Raw genomic sequence first — 25,507 nt, forward strand, 5'->3', positions numbered from 1 at the left:
AGTAAGACCAAGAGTTTATGTCACAGAGTGGTTATCGCCCCCCTCACAGGAAGTTGTAATGACTTAAATACTTTTGTGTTTTTATATGTAAAAAGACTAAGATTCCAGACTTCAGAGAGTGTAGTTCAGCCTGATACACTCCAGCAGTAAAGCTTATATTCTACAATCATATCTATGTCTGGAGTTTCTCTTTATCTGTTGTTCATTATAATTATTTAATAACGGAGCCCAAACTAATTGAGCCGGAGCACTCCAACGTAACAATATTATATACTAGAATTAGTTTCATCATTGGGACTCAATGCATGATGGTGATCTGTTATTGAATATAAATCACAATAACACCTCGTTCAAAGAAGAATGTCATTAATTTCAGTTTCAATTTACCAAGCAAGGGGTAGGAATCTTCCACAAGGTGGGGGGGGGCGCTTACAACCTCAAAGGGGCACTTTCTCATTCCACAACCACCACTCATTATGATATAAACCGATACACACCGCAACATACCAGGATTAAACTGACGGACCAGGTGTAGTATAGAAAAATATGCTAGTAGAATGAGCTGCAACATTGATTTTTTATTTATTGAGATTGTTTATTGTTAACCGTGCAACAAATAGATATGGGATGCCATTTTAAAAATAGCATGTACAGACTTGAAATAAATAATTAAAATAAAATAAAATATTAAACTTAACAAAGGCTTAAGATGTCCAAAAGACAGTTCTTCATCAAAGGGGCACATTTTATTTGCCAGTAGGGCACATTTGCTATTTAAGAAATAAAGTGGGGGGAGGGCACGTCCCCCAGTGCCCCCCCCGGCTCTACCCCCTGAAACCAAGGATCCCAGATTTGGTTTATTTGGAACTGCTGGCGCTCCAGATGGAAAAGCACGAGGTATCAGGAAAGTCGATATAGTTATTGATCGATAGATACTCCGAGGAATGGTTTTGTTCTGTAACTATAGGGTCACAACGCATAAAATTAATCAATGTTAGGCTAATCGGTTTGTGTGCTTCGTCCTTAGATATATGTACGTTAGGGAACGACTGATACTTAAGAAATATTTGGTAAACATATACTTCCTAAAAATATTATTTCAGCTATTTAAAGGACAAATGTTACCATTCGATGATTTGTTGTTTAGGGCAGTGGTTCCCTAACTGGGGTGCATGAACCCCCAGGGGGTGCGTGAGTCCATCCCATGGGGTACGTGAGACGTTTCTGAAAGTCAAAACTGGAGTACGTTTTGTTGAACTAAAATCTTGATATATCATATAATTTAGTAATGTACAAAAGTCGTACATATCGACAAACTCTTTTCGCGTTCCATACGCATATGTTGCCATAGTAGTACGTACCGTACTGTGCATGTGATGAAAACACAGGAGCATCCGTCTCATCGTGTGTGGTGGGTGATCGATGCGTGATACAATTCGTGATATTATCTAGAAGTTTCCAAATAAATATCTGTTCATTTCTTGTTTTATTTTTTTTCATTACAATATTACACTATGAACTTGATCTTTTAGGAAGCACTGTTATGCGTATTATGGTATAATAATTACTCAGATCGTGTCTCGAAAAGTTGGGGGTTCGTGGACAACTCTGACATCCACAGGGGGCGGGGGGTTCGTGGAGGGATAAAGTTTGGGAAACCCTGGTTTAGAGCAATCAACCTAACATTGTCCTCGTATAATTTATAGGTAAAAAAGTGAATAAATATTTCCTAAACTGAAGAAATGACGTGACATTTGACTTTTGCTTTGAAAAAACATTCCAGACATCATTATAAGACATTTAATTTTTGAAGAAAAAATCTGAAAAAAAAATATAAAACGTGCATGACCCTTCATTTTATTTTCTTGTGGAATAAACCCAAAGAGTTGTAATGCAACAATTTTAAGATATATTTTCTCAAATTTTTATGACAATTTAACTTTCACAGTTTGTTGCACATGCGCATTGCCAGCAGCTCTTGATGAATAAATTTTACGGCTCTTTCAACCGGAAGAACTCGTATCGATACTGGGTGGCGCTCGCTTTGATTACGATCGGTTACCCGTTCCTCGCCATCGCTTATAAAGTCTTCCCGACCAGACGTCTTGCCGCATTCATGAGAACACCGTACGTTAATAAATTATGACTATTTCACAAAATTGTCAGTAAAATTGCATTTCCAGGGGTTCTTTTCACCAAATTTTGGTTTTGGTTGGTGGCTGGGGTGTGTGTGTGTATGTGTGTGTGGGGGGGGGGGGGGTATTTAAAAGCCATTTTCCTCCAAGTGGGGTATGCATACCCCTAGGATGTCTGTGACATGTTTGGAAGGTCCGTGAAAACAGAGGGGTTCAAAAGGGGTTCATGGAAAACATGGGGATCCATCAAAGGCCCACCGGGTCAGTCAACAGTTTTTACAGAAGTGTGAAAACAATGCCTGACAGTTAGAACAACCCCCGAGAGTACCATCTCGATCCTAGAAAATCCTCAGTTTCAACCATGGTGGGGCTGAGGTCATTGGATTGACCAGACATATATGTCTTAAGGGTTCGTGAACATTTTTTCTTTCACTGTCTCTAAGTGTCAGTGGATGTAAGAAAGATTTGCGATCCTAGGTTCCAACACGCTGGTACAAGATTTTGCTCAATTGTCATGTTTGTATTACGTAGGCTATGTACTCTTCAAAGATTACTACCTTTGACAGACTTTCAGCTTTCGTATGAAACGAAACAGAACTAAATTTACAGCTCATCTCTTGAGATCTAGTTTGCCTTCTAAATATTCTTCTTTATATATATAATCTTATATTTCGAATAAATGTTTACCTGCATACGCACGTGATGACGTCAGCTTTTAATCCCCAAGCCTAGGATAAATCATGATCTAATAGCGAGGTCGAGAAAAAAAGCTATGTTTTAGTTGAGAGAATGAAAATGCTAAATGAAATACTGCAGGCCTACTTAAGGTTGTGTAATCATACCAAATCACCTGTTTATATATATATTTTTCATAAACAGTAATCCATCATTTACATTCTTCTAAAATAACATCGTATTTCATAAGATGAATACTGGCATATTCCAAAAGGCTCAGTTGAACATGTTGATTGTATTATTGATTAAAATGTTCGATGAAAAGGATATGAATTTAAAACTTAAGGGAGATACATTATATGCTGGTTTTGAATCAATCATGTTCCTTGTTTGGCAGTGGGGTGGGGTGGGGAAGGGGGGGTACGGAGACAGTTGACAGTTGATTAAGTGGAGATATTTTTCCTTTTAATTTCGTTGAAAAGACTTTTTAAATAACTTATGAAGCAACTAAGCTAAAAAAATATAAACAATATGTCTCTCTTTTCAACAGTAATATTTGAACGTTTTCATCTCATTTTTCTTTCAATTTTCACAGAAAAGTCAAATTTCAGATGGATGTTGGATCGCGTTTAACATTTTTACTGTTTTTAATTATTATATCGTCAAATATTAGTTTCTTCAGTCAACCGAGCAACAAGCCTAAATATGTATCTAACATACCCACTGGGCTAACTTTTATACTTACCATATGGATCGCAGGTAGGTATTTTGCAATTCCTCATTTTCATACTTTTAATGTACGGGGAGTTTAGGGAGGAGCCATTGTGTGTGTGGGGGGGGGGGGGTATGGGGTAGGGGGTTAGGAGAGGGAAGGTGTGGAGCCGCATGCCATCAATTTACATCACTATTGCGCAGTTTCAATCATGTGTGCAGTGTATCAGTCATGGTACACACACCATACAGGTACGGGGTGGAGTGGGCTAGGTGGTGGGGACGTTGTGACGTCATTGTGTTCTGCTTCACTTTTATGACAGGTATATGAATATGGTTAGGCGTACATCCTGCTAACAAGCAATTTCTTTTATATAAGTGTTAACTATATCCACTTTTATTTTTGGTTGTTTGCCACTTGTGTGGGCCTTCCCCTTTCTCGGATTTATATTTTTCAATTGCATACTGCATACATTGGGTGAACAGGTGTTTAAGATAAGCATTTTGTTACCTTTGTAGTAAATTCCTTTGTAAGACTTTTGACAAAAGCAAGGTACACATTTGTAAAGTTGGATATAAAGTTTTACCCTTAAAGTCGTTCTTGAGAACCAACATGGATGTTCCACAAATTTACGATACACAGTTTTCGCAATCCGCTCACTCACTAATTGGTATTTTCATTATAGTATACGTGTGCGATTGGAGGTGTGCGTGGGTGTGTGTGTGTGTGGAGGGGGGGGGGGGCGCTTCACAGCGAATGATTTACACGAATAATAAGTATGTAAGCGACAAGCTATATTTTAGTTGTGCTAAACAGCAACTTCAACTTTAATCAAATATCAAATCAAATATCCTTCACGGCTTCCGTAGACAAGTGCAAAGTCAGACCATACTTATGGGCCTCCGTATAGAAGCAAGGAGACTGATTTGAATCAGAAATGAACAGACATTGTTTCTGTTCATTCAGTTCCTTTTTTGCAAAAAGTCAAATATAAAAATGTTTACAATTGCTATTGTCTTAACTCTTTCCCTCATTCTATTTCTGAGCATGCGCAATCTTGTTTCTTTGTATAGCTAGAATAAACCCTAATTTAATTATCATAATGTTTTTTAAGAAAGGCAAAACAGGTGTTACTCGTCTGCTTGTGCTTAGAGCTAGGTAAATCCAAGCCATGCATGTAAATGTTTCTTCGGTTTTTATTGATTACCCTCCGTGGGCTATTAATATATAGTCGTGTGATTTTTTTAATGTATTTTATACTGTCTGCTGTGCTTGTGACATTACTACTTAAAGCGACGCTTGGAGTTTTTAATTTTATCTTTTGGGGTATGTTTGTTAGTCATCAAACCTACCAGTTTCGATTATTACTCTAAAGAGGATTTGATCAAAGAAGGACACTGCACCCCCTAACCCCCCCTCCCCCTCCGCCACAGTCGCATCCCCGTTGTTTTTTGTGTTTTGTGTTTTTTTGGGGGGTTGTCAATATATATAAAGGTGGATGCACAAGTTATTTAATATATATCATTCAACGCTCAAACAGCTGCTTTCAAAAAATGAATGTCTAGTATTATAATCAAATCTGAAAGTAACTTGAAGAATTGGAAAACACAGAAATTGAATAATCAATTTATACGTCACTATATTTTGAAACGAAAGTTGGCCAGAAAATGTAATGAACATACATTGTTTGTGAGAACTCAGTATTGAACTGCATCGGACAAAATTATGTATCACATTTGAAGACGCTTTAATGTGTTTTACATGAAAACTATAAGAAACTCAGACGAAATTCCACATATTATTACGCTTCTGTTACATTGCTAGTATGTATATATATATATATATACTCTGTATAAGGAATATATATTACCATATTTCGTCTAGCCCCCATCTATAGACAAACCAATGAGCAGGTACTGAGCCTACTTCAGTCAGTAAATGAGTTAATACAATCATCGTTATTTTACCATCAGACAACCCAGTAGTACCCTATATGGGCTACTTGTTAACCTCTCCCTTTGTAGCATGACATTGGCTTGTTAAACAAGCTTCAGAATAACTCTAAATATACTAAGGCATGCATACTGTTTATTTCACAACGCTGACATTTCGGTACGGTTTTTACAGCACCTACACCCAAACCCTTCCCCTTAACCCGACTATCCACACCCTACCCTTATGTGATATCACATCACCATATCCCATCACTTCGCACAACAGTACACCACTTCACACATATATTTACACCGTGTGTAGAAGATGCCTTTCGGAACCTCGCCGGCTCGTTACAAACAGCTGTTGATTTCAACAGCTCTCATAGACCGAGCCATTTCTCCGCGGACGTTAGCCCAGTGGAGTAAACGTATCAATCATATTGCAGGTATAGCATTACCCATAGATGTCAAGTTAATGAATATTTATGAAGTAATCTATCGCCACCAAATAATATATAACCATATCTGGTGATGATGTTGCAGCGAAACAAGAAAAGTCATAACTTGATTTTATTTCCAACAAGGTCACAGGGGACAGTGATGAAGTTTTTCAATTATGTAACATCTTGTTTTTCTATTAACATATATATTCGACTGTATAAACATGTAAACGATACCCGATGAAGAGAAGAATGCGTGTGATGTGATGTCGTCAGCGTATATGGCTTTATCGTATGCAGGCGTGGATTCGGGGATGGGGGTGTGGGTTTACATGCCCTCTTTTCAGCCCCCCCCCCCACCCTCCTCCCTTACTAATGAATAAGGACAGCCATGCGTGTCGAGTGAACTAATATATACCTAACTTATAGCCTAAAATGTGCCTCAAAAATGCAAGTATATTGTTTTCTTTCTGGGAGGTACCCCCAGACATCCATACATTGAGGGGGGGGGGGCGAATCTCTTTCTTACTTAATGATTCTGAATCAACCCCTGGAATAGTTAGTAAATATATACCTTGGTTGGTTCAATTATGACGCACTTAAAGAGCTGCTTAGACTTTGAACTTCAAAATATATCAATTTACACAATTCTTTTTTGAAAGAGATCAACTTACTGGTATATTATTTTTTTAAATTTGTTTTAGTATTTGAACAGCGCATTAGGTAAATTTGAGTTAATAGTGCGCTATAATAAATGCATAATAATAATTACAATCATAATGATGACGATGATGATTATGATGACGACGACGACGACGACGGCGGCGGCGGCGGCGATGACGATCATAATAATAATAATAATTAATAATAATAATATAAATATGAATAATAATAATAATAATAAGAATATAAAGAATCCTAATAGTATGCAAGGGCATGCACCACGTGAAGGTTGAATGCACCCGTGACCAGTTCTCAACAAGATGTCCTCAAGATTCCCCACTCTCTCTCTAAATCTAACAATTCTTCTAAAATGATGTATCGCTCTTCTGATTTGTCCTTCAACGTTCCGCTCCGCGGGGTGTGTCCAATTGCTAATGAATATTAATGAGTTCAATCAGTTGTCACGTTGTATGTTCGTGATGACGCTTAGAACCTTCTGTCGAGCAGCAAAGAGACGTGATTGGATATAATAAAAAATAATAAAAAAAAACGTCGAAGAAATTTACAGTCACGTTTATGACAACAAATTCACAGTCACGTTAATGTCAATGCCCTTATGGCAATTTTTTTGTCGGAACTTTGGTCTGCAATATTACCATAAATTAGTACTCAAAATAGGCTTATGATTAGTCTAACTAAAAACACCCTCCACGATTTAGTTAACCAAATGAAGTTTCATAAACTAAATTAATGAACAGCTCTTTAGTCCCACAACAATTCGTAGCCGATAGATACATAAATAATAGTATAGCGTAGGCAGTCGCTTCTCGGTAATTTGACTAAGATAGTTATATGCAATATCACCCACCCACCACCCGATACACAAAGAGAACGCAGCAACTACGACAATTCTGACTAAGATAGTTATATGCAATATAGTTACTTCCAAAGTAAAATCTGTATCGTGTTATAAATAGGTTGCATGTGCTGCTATTAGGATTACAGTAAGAACTTAGGATATGTGTAATCCCAATAAAATCCAGTTTAATGCATTTTTGGGGGGGGATTACACATATCCTCAGTTCTTACTGTAAACCTAACAGCACATGCTACCGATTTATCAGATTTATCAGTACGATCCAGTTTTTACAGTGGTACAAAGCTTTTAAAACTTACAGTATACTGAAATCTCTGATGTGTGAATCTGCTGGCAGTATATCTTTATTTTCCCTGATAACAAGGGACTCGTGATTCGCATTGGACGTCCCATCGTGAATTTAAAAGCGGGTTACAGTCTCGATACAAGGGGATTGGGGTTGAGGATGAACCGTGTCTTTGAAAAATACACAAGTCACACATGTTGTGACAGAAAAGAAACTGTTTTGATTATGTTTACTTAAATTCTAAGCAGTTATAATTACGTCATTAAATGACGGCATTTCTTTTGTTTAAAGCTTCCTATCTACAGTTTTAAATCATAGCACTTCTATAGTAACATGCTGACATAACCACAGTTGTGATCATACAAACGGGTTTAGATTAAGTGTGGTGCAATTAATGTTGCAACGCTTAGCTTTTACTTAGCTTTTGTGTGTGTGTGTGTGTGAAGTTTGCTTCTGTATGTGCGTTTTCTTACTTCAAACACTTCAGTACTGCGCGCAGGTTTAGCAGGCTTATAACTATTGTATTTTTTTTGTAATAATGTTTTGCTATATTAGTTGAACTATGTATTACGAAATCGATGTATTCTCAGAGTATGATAATTTATACACGGTTTTCTGTACCTATACATTATCGAACGTGCCGGGGTTTTGCTCAATACACTTGAATGGGTGCTCTAACACTAACCAATATGAGTTACTTAGCCAAGTGAGACGAACTCTCATCCAAACAGGGTTAGTTACTTATAAGGGATAATGTACAGTCCTTTACAGTCCAGTATAGCAGTTATGTATTTAAAGGTAAATACTATTTGCAAGGAGGAAACGTACGTTTAAAGTATTATAACAAGCTATATAACACCTCGACGTAAATACCAACATGCGTTAGAAAAATTGTAGTACTTCTACCTCAAGGAACGCGAACACGTTATATATATATTTATATATATATACTGACCTTATGAAATGAAAAGACTTATCAACTTTGGCCACGTGTGTTTTAATCATTTAATATAATGTGAGTACGGTGTGTAGATACAGTTTGCAAACGAGTAACGTCTTGGCATCAACGTGCACATATAAACAAAGTTCTTAAAGCCCTCCTCCCCTCCTCCCTTCCCCCTTCCTAGCCTCATCCTCTCCTCCCTTCCTCCCTTCCTCCCCTCCTCCCTTCTTCCCTTTCTATCCTCATCCTCTCCTCTTCTTTCTCTTTCTCCTCCCCTTCTCCATTTCCTCTCCTTCCCATTTCTTCCAGATGGTCGTTCATTCAATCAATGTCAATGTTAAAATAAGACAACTCCCTGCTCCAAATACAACAACTGCAGTCATCTATATATAATCAACACTGTAATTGGCTGGCGTGTTGTAATATTATCCATATATCTCGTCAAAGTCGTTACAATCACTCGTCTTAAGTTTAATGATCATGAACTTCTCAAACCATCAGGCAACATCGGTCGTAAACGTCTAGATCTACTGATTCAAAATGAAAGAACAGAGAAAATGAACTTCGTGCATTTTAAGAGGCATTTCGAAGTTTTGTTTCTATTGTTTTTGTGTTCGCGTGGGTTGGTGGGTGGGTGTGTGTGTGTGCGTGAGTGTGCATGTGTGTTCAACTTTATAGCAAAGTACCGTGAGTTGGAGATCAATTTACATGTGATAAAAGTATTTAGTTTTCTTTTCCACGACAAATCACTGATATTCGATGCACTGATATTCGATATATATATATATATATATATATATATATATATATATATATATATATATATATATATATATATATATATACATATATATATATATTTGGTTACTTATGAAATCTATATAATAGGCATATTTATAACTTTTTATCATGTTTTGTCAATTCCCCTTTATAGTTCATGTTATAATGTTACGTACATTTTTTGTGTTTGTTGTGCAGGTCGTACATTGGCTGAAGTCTGCGCATTAATACGAGAGGGCGCTGCCAGGTTGTTAAACTTCACCACGAGTTTTGATATTATTATCCTGATCCTGTACTGGACGTGCATGATCCTCACTTTTTGGAAAATGGCGGTAAGAATATTAATTTTTCTAAATGTATTTATAAACGTCACGATGACGTAGTTCATTCCACTCCCAACATTATGAAATTTAACCAAATTTATGGCTACGATAATAAAAGACGAAGACTGTTTCACCTGGTATTATCCCCTTTCAAAATATACCATTCGGCTTGGCATACCTATAAAACTTGGTAATGCTGTGTAAATTGCAACAGATTTCAAAAGCAACAGGGGGGCACTCTGTTCAAACATATCACTTGAGTAATACGCCCTCATTAACAGCTATACAAAGCCAGTTCAAATGCATTCACACACCAGTAGAATCACTGTCGTCGAGTGGTACGGACTTAGGTCTGTGACGCAAGGTCCTACCCTCGACGGATGAGTCCCAAAAGGACGAAACCGGTCAAGAAGTGGAATTTCTCTGGTGTTTTGATCATTATTATTATATATATATATATATCATATAATATATAATATAATATAAAATATATATAATATATATATATATAATAAATGCAAATGGATCCCCTTTAAAAGCAAAAAATAAATAAATTAATCGAAAAGATGGCAAATTTGAGCCCAAAAGTTGAATTGGAAGCCACCCGATGTGAAATTTATCTGCCTCATTCATGGTCGCTTAAGCGTCATAAAGATAACTGACTGATTACTATTATTAATCTTTCCACAATAAACTGAAATGATAATCTCACGCTTAATCTTTTAAGTAATAATAAGCATTATTTTCATATCACAGTTATAGTCGTTTTCATGTTGCTGTTAGACACTAACCAATATATGGCCAGCAACTTCCTTCAAACAGTTTCCCCAAAATTGATGATACTCACTGCACAAAATTTTTAGTTTTGTTGCAAATGAACTTATATCGATCCCTTAAATCACGAGTGAAGCTTCGATAATTTATCAATTTCGCGCCTTAGTCGATCTAAACGTCAAACTGAATAGGAATGATGAGTAATATTTCTTAGAATTAATACCCTTTACAGCAATTATGTTTGTTTTTCTCTACAAAAAGAAAGGGGCAAAAACAAGGTCGTTGAAATGTCATTTTGGTGTTATTAATCATATCAGGCTTGGCAACGTAACATTTTGATTGTTGAGGAAGTTCATGACCAAAGTAATTATTTTGAAAATCACATTAATATTTCCGAGAAACTTCTATGAATGCGTTATCTTAGCATTAAGTGATTAAAATCCGCTTCTGATTAAACTTGCGGTTTTTATCGCGGTTTTACCGAGAAAAAAAAACACCCACTATACGTCTTGTATCCCAATCTACAAACCTTTGTAATATTAATTATATCGAATAAACACACTTTACTAATTTATCTGCACGTTGATTAAAAGCACGGAATTGCGATCAGTTTTGATGGATTCTTAAAGGTTATAATCTTGTCTGTAGCCAGACCAGGGCAAGTATACCCCCTGCCGCCCCCCCCCCCCTCTACCCGCACACCACCCAGCCATCTCCGTAAAGCCACCACCATGTGTACACACGTTGCATGAAACGAGTATTATACCCCTCCTTAAATTATTACATTGTTGGTGCCCAATCAACTCAGAATTCATTGCTATACGGGCCTGCGTATGATATTTGACCGTTACAGTCATTTACCTAGGCAAATATCATTGCTTCATTTCATATTTTTCATTTATTTAATCCAGTATAAATAATAAAATATTTATAAAAAAAGATTATACAAACATAAAATATATTAATAATAAACAATGTTTAAGATGTTATAAGATGTTAAGATGATATAAGGTTTTTAAAAATAAAAAAAATAAAAAAATCTAAATCAAAGGAACCAAAAGTCGTAGATTGAAAGAATATTGCAGCAAGATAGATGAATGAGTTTCTAAAGAGATGTATTCTATATTTTGGCAAGATGTGTCGATTTCTGCAAGATTTTGTTAGAATACTGTTTAATGAAGAATACAGAGGATGGTTTTGGTCTGCATTAATTGTTTTTGCCATCAGAATGAACTCGTTTCTAGCAGTCGCATTTACAGTGTCTAATTTGTCCCACCCTGCACACCAAAGGTGGGTACACTTAATACAAGTCGCTTCCTGTGCACTACAGTACGCCACATCTATGTGTCCCTTGGTGGTGGGGAGGGGGTGATAAATTCCTATGGGGTGCAGCCACAAACCGGCCTACGCAACTATATTCACAAATTATCGCTCAGGTCACCATTTATATACCTGGAAAAAGACGAATTGTGCCTCGCCAACGGACACATGCAACATCAAATTCCTTAGTTCCCAAATCCATTGTTTGTTTTTTTCCATTTCATCACAACGCTACACAATACTGCCATATTTTTAATATTGGAAAAGCACTGGAACTATTAACATCAGACAGTCCATATTCTCCAAACCTTTTATCTAAAGGTGGGGGCGTGTAGGACGGGTGGGATAAAAAGAGTTTCACCTTTTCCACCTTTCACGCCGACAATCATACCATCTCCACAACAAAGTATTACCTGCTAAATCCCACTGTTTTGGAGTAACTCCATACCAGATGGCCCATCTTGTAGTGAAAGTTGAGGAAAAGTTTGTGGTAACTTTATCCTCTTAAAAACATAGTTCCTTCCCACTACTCCTCCAAATTCGCCTCCCACCCCCACCCCACCCCACCCACTACCTCATATTCAGTTCTCTCTCCACCGCCCTTAGACGAGAGCATTGAAGAAAAAAAATTCGTTTTGTTCTAGTTTCATTCATGGATGTCCAATTTTTTCTTTTCTTCTTGTCCTTTTCTTTCTCCAGCATCCTGATGAGCCTACGAGTGTTAAGAGCGACTTATCAAAGAGATCTGTCGAGGCCTACACCTCAATCGAAGAACATCTTATTCCACAGATTAGTAAAGCTCTTCGAGATGCCATCCGAAACTCGACATCAGAAGTAAAGGATATGCTCAATGATAGAATAGATGGCATTCAGGAATTCATCATTGAAGAAATCCCCCCGACACAGCCGCCCCCATCATCTAACAGCACATCGAACACGGCTGAGACGTGGGCCAAAGCTACTTTCGCCCTGGCCACTACTGCTTCTTTTATACGACTTTTAGTGCTGACTTTGTCCAGCCAATTTATTGGACCTCTTCAAATTTCCCTTGGAGGAATGTTCTACGATATTGTTAAGTTTGTGGTGGTGTTTGTGGTGGTTTGGGCGGCTTTTGGTATCGGACTAAACACCATCTTTTACGTTTATGAGGAGGCCGAGTTCGAAGCTTGTATGGCCAGAGAATCAGCACAAATGTCTTGTCGAGACGGGCCTTTCTTAACGTAAGAATTGCCTTTCTTATTTTTTTTAGAAAATATATATCTTTCCTTTAATTTCTGTTTTGTTTTCTATATTTTTGCCCTCTGTTAGAGTTACACCCCCATCCTCTGGTATGTTTATATTGTGATTTGCTATTGATGGTGTCTCTGAAATCGTGAAAGCCCTAACTTAAAAATCTATCTACATAACCCCCTTTTCCAACTCTAATTTTCTTTATACTACTAAAAATATTTCTTTTCAAGTTTCAATCTAAATATTAATTGTCTTCTTTTCTTGTATGCACTTGTATACCTTTCTGTTTTTCTGTTTTTTCATTTTCATGCGACTGACTTTGTCTTCAGGACACATTTGGTCTCAATTGTGATATCAGAAAATATTTATTTTGACATAATATAAAAAATTACTGTGATATTGCACTACATTATCTTAAGATCAACATAGTTTGTAGTTGAGGGACTTTCACAATTGTCAAACTTTATCGACATTATTGTAAAAAAAAATATATATATATGGTGAGATAATAACGAAACTATTGCGATATCACACGAAATTGTTGGTACCATCATATGAGCTTAGTAACCTGTAATATTATGTATCATGTTTTACTTCATGTGTACAGAGTATGGTCGTCCATGCAGATCCTGTTTTGGTCGCTGTTCGGCTTGGTCGATTTGGAGATGCTTTCACTGATCCCTGATGACCACATGGTCACTAAGCAGCTGGCGAGGGTCATGTTTGGATTCTATATGATGGTAGCTGTTGTAGTCATGCTCAACGCATTGATTGCTATGATGAGCAATACGTACACAAGAGTCGAGGTACTATAGGCAAATTTTTAATTTTTAATAATTAAAAAAAAATATGAGAGGGGAGAGGGGGAGTACAAATTCGAATAATTATGCATTTTATTATCTTTAATAATAATAAATCTAAAATAAAAATTAAAACATTATCAATGTTGATATTTGCAAGCTGGGAATATTGTAATCGTTGGATTTAACAACAACAACAACATTAGGAGAGGGGAAGGGGTGAGGGGGAGTACAAATTCGAATTATTATGCATTTTATTATCGTTCATAATAATTAATCTAAAAAAAAAATAAACAAAATTATCAATGTTGATATTTCAAATGCTTGGAATATTTGGTTTCTTCTTCCTCCTCATTTTTATTCTTCCATTTATTCGAGTTCTGTTTTGTTACATTATAGTTTGAAAAAAAAGTTGAAGATTTGTTACTTTTATTCCAATCGTCTCAAACGTTGATTGAAATTTCAATCTCTATTACAATTGAAAAATGATATCTTAATTTGTCTGACGTCACATCAGGTTTTTAATTTCAATCGTAGCCAACTTTTTGCAACATTAATGTAACTTCAATTGAGAAGATAAAAAATATAAAAAACAAACATTTTTCTTTTGGCAGGAAAATTCTGATACAGAATGGAAATTTGCTCGTGCTAAAATGTGGATTTCTTTTCTCCAACCACATGGTGTTGTACCGCCACCCTTCAACTTGATTCCAGGAGTAACCGATTTCAAATGTCTTCGAAACTTTATCACCAAAAAATGTTTAAGGAATGGTCGCGGGAACAATGATGACGTAAGATTATGTGCATTAATTAATTAGTAATCACCAGTCGATTCAATTGTTTTAAATTTACTCCCTTGTTAAATCTTCCCAGTTTACCTCATTATCATAAGGTTCATTTTTATTTTTTAAATTTTGTCTTTGCTCCTTATTTGGAGGTGTGACGGGGGGGGGGGGCGCATGTCTTAATTAATAAACTATGATATTATTGTGTCCTTTGATGAGATCAAGTTATAACGTCTCTTAATATTTTAATGGTATCATCTACTTCTTTTTCTGTTCTAATTCGTCTGTGATAAAAATCAGTGAAAGCAAAATAAGGAATTTATTGAAAACACCTTTTTTTTATTTATTGTTTTATCATTTCTTTCAGAGACATCGAATAAAAAATGAACGATTTGAGAAACAATTTAATGTAAGTAAAACTTGAATCATTTTAATAATATTAAAGTGTGACATAAGGTAAAGAATTAAATGCGACTGTTTGTTTTAACAAATACATTTGAGTGATTTGCTGTATATAGAAATGGATTTGATTTATGTTAATTTTACCAACTTGTGAATTTCTAAGCTGATAATACAACTGTGTCAAATTTTTCGCAACCATATTGACCAGGGGTTCCCCTAACTGGGGTGTATGAACCCCCAGGGGGTGCGTGAGTCCATCCCAGTGGGTTCGTGAGACGTTTCTGAAAGTCAAAACTAGAGTACTTTTTATTGAACTAAAATCTGATATATCATATAATTTAGTAATGTACAAAAGTCGTACCTATCGACAAACTCTTTTCGCGTTCCATACGCATATGTTGCCATAGTAGTACCGTATCGTGCATGTGATACTTGATCTTTACGAAGCAGCACTGTTATGCGTATTATAGTATAATAATGACTCAGACCATGTCTCGAAAAGTTGGGGGTTCGTAGACAACTCTGACATCCACTGGGGGTTCGTGGGGAGGGGGGGGGGGAGTTAGGGAAACCCTGATATAGACCATTTACTACCCCTGTAGCTTCATAGTTTTACGAAGACACCGGGTTGCGGTACGGTGTTCTTCATTGCGACAAAAAAAATACATATTTGACGTATAATCTTCAAAATATTCACTTTAACACAATTCTTGAAATGTATATGTTGATATTCATTGCTATTTCGTTCCTTCTTGAATGATCTCGCAAAGTTTGTTTTAATCACTCCTTTTTCTTGTCTTATTTTTTTACAATAAATACAAAGCAGTTATGACCTCTTTCTCCATCAAAGTTGTTATATTTTTTAACTTTTTTTAATTTAATAATGAACAATTATGTTTGCTGTATTTCTAGTCTTTCCCTCGAGTCCTGTAATCCTACCTTGCTATATTAATGAATTGTCTCTTGAAATTCCTTTGGGTAGGAGGTCGTCAGAGAATTTGTGGAGCGGTATATCGTTGAGCAGACGACAGTTGGCATAGAAACCGCAGCGGAGGTGACAAGAAAAGACATCATGGCAATCAGAACGGATGTTGCTATCTTCAAGTAAGTATATTCCCTTTTGCACGGACCCCACGACCCCCTCCCCCTCTCCCCTATCTCCACTCATAGCAGCGGCCACGGACAAATCTCTTACCTGACCAGTTTGAGGCAACATTTCTATAGGAATGTAGCAGGCTGCAGCTAAAGGGAACTTGCTTTACAGCAAGCCCACAGTGACCACCATTTTGTAAATTGCTGAATTTGTATCTTTACCTTTTCTGTTCAGTGTTGTCATGGAAATGAATAAATTCGGCTTGTTTAAGGAAATCGTGGTGAAAGCAGTGAGTTAAAATATCAACATTTAGCAAAATTGCAAAATATGGTTTTGAAAAAAAGTCACTACGATGTCTATTAATATTCTCAAAACTTCTTGATTTACAAATAACAAATTTTAATATGCATCTAAGACTTGCCATGGATTGTAATTGAATAGGGTGATTGAAGCTACTGTGAGCACTTGCTTTTTGTTTCACTGCCTGCACTGTTAATAAGAATGGTCACAAAGGTGCCTAACCAAAAGTCCCAACATTGGTCACCATATCAGGAAACCCACAAAGTTATAAGATCAATTTGGTTCTCCTATGTTCCTGTAAACTCAAGACAACTAAGGGGATAGTGTGGGAGTGGGGCGGGGGGGGGGCGGGGGGCGGGGGGGGGGGGGCTTCAACCTCCAAATATTATTAATCTGTTCCTGTGTATACACAGACAACCTTTTCTAATAAATCGCACAACCCATCCCAAGTCAATGACTATCTATTAGCCTAACGTAGAGTTTGTGGTTTAGTTTAGTTTAGTAGAAAAAAGGATCAGGAGGGACACTTAAGTCCCCATCAAGGACCCTATAAAGAGAGGGAAAAACTGAAGACACAAACACTCAGACCCGATTACAATGCTTAAAGTGCTTGTCCAAAGCATTCTTAAACCCATTGACACTACTTGCGAGTACAACTTTCTCAGGCAAACTATTCCACTCATTCACAACCCTATTAGAAAAAAAGTTATGCCGAATATTAATCCTACTATGCGACTTTTGAAGTTTAAGACAATGACCTCTAGTACAACTACTGTTTGCAAGCATGAAAAAGTCGGTAAAGGATAAATTGTCGAAACCATACACAATCTTGAAAACCTGGATCAAGTCCCCACGTAACCTCCTAAGCTCCAGTGTGGTGAGATTCAACAGTTGTAACCGCCTATAATAAGGAACCCTCTTTAAGGAACTAATCATCCTAGTAGCCCTCCTCTGGACCTTTTCAAGTACTTCCTTATCCTTAGCAAAATAAGGGTTCCAAGCCTGCACAGCATACTCCAGATGAGGCCTAACCAACTGCTTATAAAGCCTAACTACGATGTCCTCTTTCAGAAAACTAAAGTTCCTCTTGATCATACCTAAAACCCTATTACCTCTTTTAGCAGCTTCAAGACAGTTCCCTCATTCTCTATAATTCAGATTTCCCACTTTCTTCAACCGTAAGGTATTAGTTGGGTAAACAGCTACTCTATCGCATTTACAGATGGAGGACTAAGTGAGACCATATACGATATAGTCTCTGTCTTTCAACGTAAACAAGGTCGTTAATAGATTCGGAGCACTAAGCCTAGGCTATGGAGACTTTGACATAAGACAAAATAAAAAATTTAAGAAATCATTGTGTGTGGAATTTGGAGATATTAGTATGTTAGAAATATGGGAAGAAGTTAATACAATAATAAAGGGGAAAGGGGCAGGTGAAAAGCTTTCGAAAATTGAAAAATAATAATAATAATAATTTTGTCTTTCATTTTATTTCAGATATGAAGCGTTCAAGTCTCTCAAAGTAACCAATAGCATTTTCCAAGCCTTATCCGAACATCTCGATACAACCAAAGGCAAACTAACGCCAGTGGATCTCGCTAATAGAACCGCTCTCTTAATTTCCGATAAAATCCGTGAGTCTAAAGAGGACACTCGTTTGAAATGCCAAAAAGTGGTTGAATATCTCAAGGAATATTCCGATCAGGTACGCACTAAATTAGGCTTACCAGAGGAGGGTGCACTGAAGATTGATGCAGCTCTTGGTGAAGATGAAGATGAAGAGAGGTACGGAGATGCTGCTGATGAGGCCAACAGCGCAGTTGCCACTGACTACGAACGGGCGCAAGACGGGGATCTCGCCGAAGGGATTCGGGTCCAAGATAACGAAAGTGTAGTTGTTAAAGATGGTGCAGCGACTCTTGCGGAGGATGAAGATGTTGTCGCGTAATATTTTCATAGCATTGTGAAAAACTAAATGCGACCCGTTCAAGAAATTATCGAGAATACCTGTTAGGGTGAACTCTGAAACTAACGAAATTGCTAGAAGAAATTGTGCCATCAGCATATCCTCAATTGTGGTTGGCGCGCTCGCGAATGTTTCAGATATTCCGTTTACACACTAATTGGTGCGAAATATGGGGGGGGGGGATGGGGGAAAAAAGCAGTGAACATGTGTGAGAGAAAGGTATTGGCAAGCTATAGTGTGAGTACCGGATGAGCGAAATAATTGTAACTTGAATAAACAAAGAGCTTCAATCTATAGTTGCCTTTACTCATTCTATCTCTACCACTATTACTGTTTTCTTCCCTCTCTTTCATTATTGCTTGCACAATTAAAAAAAGTTGTATCTTTTCTTAATTGAAATTATTTACAATCAATGAATGAAATCAAGTTAACATCGCAGGTTAAAAAAATATCGACAGGAGTTGTGTCGGTTGATTGGTGAGTGCACGCACATCTTAATTTGCCCTCCGTGAAAACGGTCAGAAAAAAGAGATTGCTCAAGACAGATTTGAACGTTGCAGCGGTAAAATGAAAAATGTATGCCTTAATCAAGCTGCCACTCAGCGTGCACAATGCGCATGTGCGTGAAGGACACTTCCGGGTCACTTCAAACAAGCATATGAACGCAAGCTCGTATCATATTTGTAAATATGCAAATTAAATGTTTACAAATACCAAAAACAATGTAAACTTAGGGTAATGATTTTTCGAGTTGAATTTCCCCTCTTTTTTTTTAACGAATGCTTTTTGGGAGTTCCTACTCATATAAGAGTGTAGGATTGTTAATAGTAAGATTTCATACTCTGTAAAGATTATAAATGAATTTAAAATTTATTTAATCACAGTTTACATGAATTTCATTCTTCTCCTCATAGCACCAAAGATATTTCGGTGTTTCTCTTTAGTTGACCACTTACAACGTCTATTTGCACATGCGCAGTTCATATCATGACTTCCATTTAATACTTTCCATATCACGAACAACACTTGTTATTTGGTCATATTCTTTTCATGTTTAAATATAAATAGTTGTAAACATGCAGAGTATAATATTAAAATGACGGTATTGACAAAGATAATCAGAGGAATATTATCAAGACTGCTTACTTTTTTCTACCTGATATCGATAGCTAAATTCCAGTTTTAAAGTAAGAAATCTTTTTTTTTTTTTATCTATAAACCTGAATTATCAATACAAACTTGCAAGATCAACTGATCACCCAGCTTTATAAGAAAATATATAAAGAAAAGTAATTTCACTAATCCAGATTTTTACCGCTTGAAGAAACCGGTTTCGATTGGTAAACTAAAGTAATTTCGATAAACCAGGTTTTTGATCGATAAGAGTTTTTCCGGGTGATATTTCAGTTGATCACCCGATAAACTGGTTAATCTGTGACCAATAATTATCATTCGAAAATGTTGCAAAGGACAGAAAAAAAATATCGAAGTTCACAATTATTATTTGAAAAACCATTTACCTTTGTTTTCTAGTTTTGGAGCTATATAATTTGAAGTATATATATATTATTTCAATAAATATTATACATATATATAGATATATATACACATATATATATATATACACACACACACACATATATATATATATATAAATATATATATATATATATATATCTACATATACATATACATATATATCTACATATATATATATCTACATATACATATATATCTACATATATATAGATATATATATATATATATATATAAATATGTATATATATATATATATATATATATATATATATATATATATATATATATATATATAATTAATAACCTTCTTCTCGTATACATGCGAAGTTGTATACAAAACATTGATTATTTCAATAACGTATCTTTACTTAAACTATATATATCTCGATAATTTGAATTTGGGTGAGTTTGAGTTTGACTTAAATTATTTTTACTTTATTGTAGCAATTTAAGACAGAAAAGTAAATTATTTTAACTTATAACTGTGGTTTATCTATATATTTCTCAGCATCACCCAATCCGAGAAATTACGTCTAATTTGAATTAATACTTTTAGGCCACCAGAAAGGTTCGGACATTGGTTTTTTTTTTTTTTTATCATGAGGTTTTGTAAAATCGCATAGAGAATACTACATTGATATAAATTTGCTGCGTTTAAGTTTCGCTTAGACTTTACGAAATTTTAAGGGTGTCTATGTGAGAGAGTGTATATGTGTGATTATCATCGGATACGGACTTCTGGGATATCATTAAATAACAAAATAAATTGAAATGACACCAGATGACCACACGTGACAGCCACACTACACACTTCCACTATGGACTTCCATCCTATCATCTTTCCCTACCACTGTGAACAAGAATATCCACTTTGTGGTCACTGTTGAATATATGAGTTATATAATTACTATATATCGTAATATCATTACTATATTAGTTACATAATTAATATATTAGTGATATCATTACTATATTAGTTATATAATTAATATATTAGTTATATCATTACCATATTAGTTATATCATTACTTTATTAGTTAAAGGAAGCTATACCGTATGATTCTCGTATGATACACCTATATTATTCCAGGTGTATTCTTCTTGATTTCTTAGACATAACAATCAATTAGCAAACCCATTAACTAAGCAAAACATTAAAACAATCTGTTTATTGATCTAAATACCGATAAAATCACTCAATAATGGTTGTCATTATCATTATTATTAATTTATAATTTGAACTTGTTTTTCACTAACCCAAGTCGGTAAAGATAGATTTTTGTCTGAAAGTAATGGTTATGATTTCTGCTGATGGAATAATATACATCAAGGAGGGATATTACAATCAAATACCAGGCGTGGATCCAGGGAGGAGGATGGGGGGGGAGAGGGGCGGGGGGACTCTACACAAAAATTAGTTAAAAGTAGTTATTAGCACAAACTTGCGTATGTCCTTATTAAACACGTACCGTAACTTATGTTTTAAATATACCTCAGAATGCACAATTTTCACGTTTAAAATTTCATTTTTTTGCTTGAGGTGGACCACAGACATCCCCCTTACCCCTCCCTAACGGCTAGTTGGGTTCAACGACCAGACGAATAGACCCCTTCCTTTTTTTTTAAATCTTGGATTCGTCCCTGAGATGTGATAGTGTAACTACAAAATATACATGAACAAGAAGAACAAAAGATTTTTTTTTCATTTTTCTTTTCTATCCTTTGTTATATTTTTATTCTTTTCTCTGACATTGTTGTGTTTTCTCCATCATTTTTTTGGGGCTAAACAATCAAACTTCGTGGTACTATAAGTATGGTTATAAGTATGAGTAACAAAATATTATCATGCCATATTTTGAGATTAATGAATGGATAATGGTGAGAGATCAGACCTCGTAATAAAATTATAATTATTATTTATTATTATTATTATTATTATTATTATTATTATTATTATTATTATTATTATTATTTATTATTTTATATCTCATTGTAAATAACATTTCCTTCTTTTCAATGTCCTGAAAACTGTCATCATCGGGAGGCAAATGAAAGAGTTAGAAATAAAACAGTTAAAATAAACATGCTGTCTGTTTGCTGCTTCTTCTGTTTGTTTGTTTGTTTCTGTTTCTTTCTTTCTTTCTGTTGGATGAAGATGAAGAGGCAGGTATCCACTTCTCATCAATAAGGCCCACCCACCCTCTCATCAATAAGGCCCACCCACCCTCTCATCAATGAGGCCCAACCACCCTCTCATCAATAAGGCCCACCCACCCTCTCATCAATAAGCCCCACCCACCCTCTCATCAATAAGCCCCACCCACCCTCTCATCAATAAGGCCCACCCACCCTCTCACCAATAAGGCACACCCACCTTCTCATCAATAAGGCCCACCCACCCTCTCATCAATAAGGCCCACCCACCCTCTCATCAATATGGCCCACCCACCCTCTCATCAATAAGGCCCACCCACCCTCTCATCAATAAGGCCCATCCGCCCTCTCATCAATATGGCCCACCCACCCTCTCATCAATAAGGCCCACCCGCCCTCTCATCAATATGGCCCATCCGCCCTCTCATCAATATGGCCCACCCACTCAGTTGTATGTATGTACGTATTTTAGATCCTCATGCAAGCAGGAACTCGCGAAGAAGCCATCATTGGCTTATCAAAGCCGCAAGCTGACCGAAGTCAGTCTCTTACATTTATATTTAACGTCCATGATTATGATTTTTTTTTCAATTGTCAACAACTCTGTAACTTGACGACATACATTAATCTTGGAGTGACTCGAACTCGGGACCTTATGATTGAAAGGCACCGGCGTTAACCACTGAGCTAACACTCCTTGCTAACACTGTGCTAACGCTCCTTGCTAACACTGAGCTAACACTCCTGTTCGCGGACTAAACACTTCCAAAAAAAAAAAACCCACAAGCCTCGTCCCGTCTCGTCAGACCTCAAATAGCTAGAATAATATGAATTCATTGACACAGTTCAATTAATAGTACCATACCTGCCCGAGGAAACCCAATATTGCTCACAACAACGTTGTTATACACTACAATAAGTCTTCGTTCTCGAAACTTTTCGCATAAAATTACAATGTGTGAATTAAACTGAAAGATAATTGTTGATACATATAGCCTGCCTATAAAGACATTATATGAATAATGCAGTCCAAAGAGACAGAAAGAGCAAACAGCTGTTAACAAACTGCTAATCTATTATACAATAAAGAAAAATGTGTAGGTGAATGTGTCGGATTAAAAGATAGAAAGATTGACGTTTTTGATCCTAGGATTATCTTCCTCAGAAGCAGACTGGAACGAAACATGAGGAAAGTTAAGTTGAAAATAGACAAGACAGATTGGGCATACGAGGTCATTGGAACACTGGACACTAAGCAGAGAATAATACACCAGAGAATAATACACCGTGAGCACACCGGTCCCCTATTTAAGAAACTCAACTTACTAAAATTGCACAATCTTAAGCTTGCATTATTTGCCTTCAAGACCTGGAATGGATTACTATACCAGCTGCCTTTGCCTATTTTTTAACCAGTAACAGAGATGTACATAATCATAACACGAGGCATGCTAATCATGCCCACTATAATCTCTACAATACCACCATTGGAACTTTAAACCTACAAGACCGTGCAACAAAAACATGGAATCTTCTAACGAACGATTTAAAGAGTAAAAAGTCAGTCACATCCTTTAAGTAGTGGTTTTGTTAGGAAATAATAGCTAGTTACTGACTACTATCAAACTATACCTGTTTGTTATTACTATATATATATATATATATATATATATATATATATATATATATATATATATATATATATATATATATATATATATATATATATATATATATATATTGAACATTTAATTTGTCTTCCACATTGTTAAGCCTCCTCGATGACGTCATCATCGGTCTCAAATCAAATTTAAGACCGGTTCCCCTCGTATTTATCCCCTAATGGAAGACTTCGCTCCACTTTGTACTTTTGTGGCAAACAAAATAAATCAATAGGCCTTATACAGTATATACCACCCAATGTAAGTTGCTTGATCAGTTTGTATCTGTGAATAAGAGACAACCGTTAATCAGTATAAACTGAAGTGTATCAGTAACACCGTAACACATGTTAGACCTGTCAGCAGATGCCACTGTGGAAAAAAATTACTAACAGACGAATTCATTACTCAAAGTGTTGTCAGTTTAAACTAATGACTGGTTAGGAGTCTAAACAACTGTCCCTATGTGTGACTTGAAAGTATACCTTGTGAAGATGGTTCAAATTGCAGATTTTAAGCCTTTTGCAGTAAAGTGTCATCCACTTTCTGTTAAAATGTGGACGAAATTATTGGCGAAACCTAATTAAGAGTAGTCTGGTTAATCCAGTCAATCATTATGCATAGTATTGTGTTTTTAGTATTTCCTGTTTGTAAGTCCTTCTCAGTAGCAATCGGTCATAAATGAAACACATATTATGAAATTGTAACATGCATCTGATTTCCGGGTACTCACCTTTACCATATTTAACTGGATCATGAGCCATGAGAATCGGGTGTACTGGCAAGGTAAGGTAACTTTGAGGGGACAAGTAAAAGGGAACTTTGAATCTGTGATTACAATGTAAAATACTCATTGTTTGTGGCGTACGCAAATGCGCGGGGAAGGGGGTGTGGCACCTTCATCGTTAGTCGGGATTTTTTTTTTAAACTCAAAAGTATTTGTCAAACACCAAATTGCGTCTATGCCTAAGAATGCACCATTTGACTCTATACACTCTGAGTTTTCTTTACTGGGGATGTTCCCCTCTCTACAAGGTTGTCCCCCCCCCACGAGGCACCCCTATACAAGACCAGCATAAGTTGGTACTGGTACTCGAGGGTGTAGTTTTCTGTACTCGTACTCATAATAAGTTTGTACTCGCACTTGTCTCCTTCCAAAAGAAAATATTTTTTTAGTTGTGCTTGTACTTGGGAACTTGTACTCACACCCTATCTTTACAATCCCCCTCCCCCCCCCCCCCATAGTTGAACCTCCAATCATTTGTTCCAAAGGTGTTTTCTTTATTCCGTTATTATTTCTTCTGTTTTGAAATATTATCGTTTCGAACAACATGATTATTCGGGTGAGACACGATATCTCTGATAAATCGGTAGCATGTGCTATTAACCTTACATAAAGAACTGAGGATATTTGTAATTCCAACAAATCCCAAACAACTGGATTTGTAGGAATTACACATATCCTCAGTTCTTACTGTAATCTTAATAGCACATGCTACCGAATTATAGCACGATCCAGTTTTTTACTGTGGTACAAAACTGTAAGATTTACAATAGTAACTGTGTTCTCTATGTGTATCGGGTGCGATATCAACTCATTATATCAGTATTTACCAACTGTATGACTGTGGAATAGTGGTATTATTGACAGGCTGCAGCTTGGCAAGCCGTTTTTAACATTTACCTCTCTATTCTATACCGAAGTGGAATGA

General features: G+C 36.2%; 1 protein-coding gene across 6 annotated transcripts in view; it reads left to right on the plus strand.

Annotated features, from left to right (window-relative positions):
* Positions 1–18,627, plus strand: part of LOC139977242 (short transient receptor potential channel 5-like) — a 75,722-nt gene extending 57,095 nt beyond the window's left edge. For 5 of the 6 annotated variants that reach the window (XM_071986490.1, XM_071986493.1, XM_071986491.1 and 2 more), the window contains exons 8-16: positions 1,949–2,127; positions 3,406–3,569; positions 9,644–9,777; positions 12,562–13,082; positions 13,700–13,898; positions 14,507–14,683; positions 15,045–15,086; positions 16,062–16,183; positions 17,973–18,626. In XM_071986490.1, the coding sequence (XP_071842591.1) occupies positions 1,949–2,127; positions 3,406–3,569; positions 9,644–9,777; positions 12,562–13,082; positions 13,700–13,898; positions 14,507–14,683; positions 15,045–15,086; positions 16,062–16,183; positions 17,973–18,423 (1,989 nt within the window). In that variant the 3' untranslated portion in view covers positions 18,424–18,626. Of the gene's footprint in view, positions 1–1,948; positions 2,128–3,405; positions 3,570–9,643; positions 9,778–12,561; positions 13,083–13,699; positions 13,899–14,506; positions 14,684–15,044; positions 15,087–16,061; positions 16,184–17,972 lie in introns of all 6 variants that reach the window. The other variant, XM_071986489.1, reaches the window with a different exon arrangement.
* The last annotated feature ends 6,880 nt before the right edge of the window (positions 18,628–25,507 follow it).

This window comes from Apostichopus japonicus, chromosome 12 (assembly GCF_037975245.1).
Source record: "Apostichopus japonicus isolate 1M-3 chromosome 12, ASM3797524v1, whole genome shotgun sequence".
Taxonomy (NCBI): domain Eukaryota; kingdom Metazoa; phylum Echinodermata; class Holothuroidea; order Aspidochirotida; family Stichopodidae; genus Apostichopus; species Apostichopus japonicus.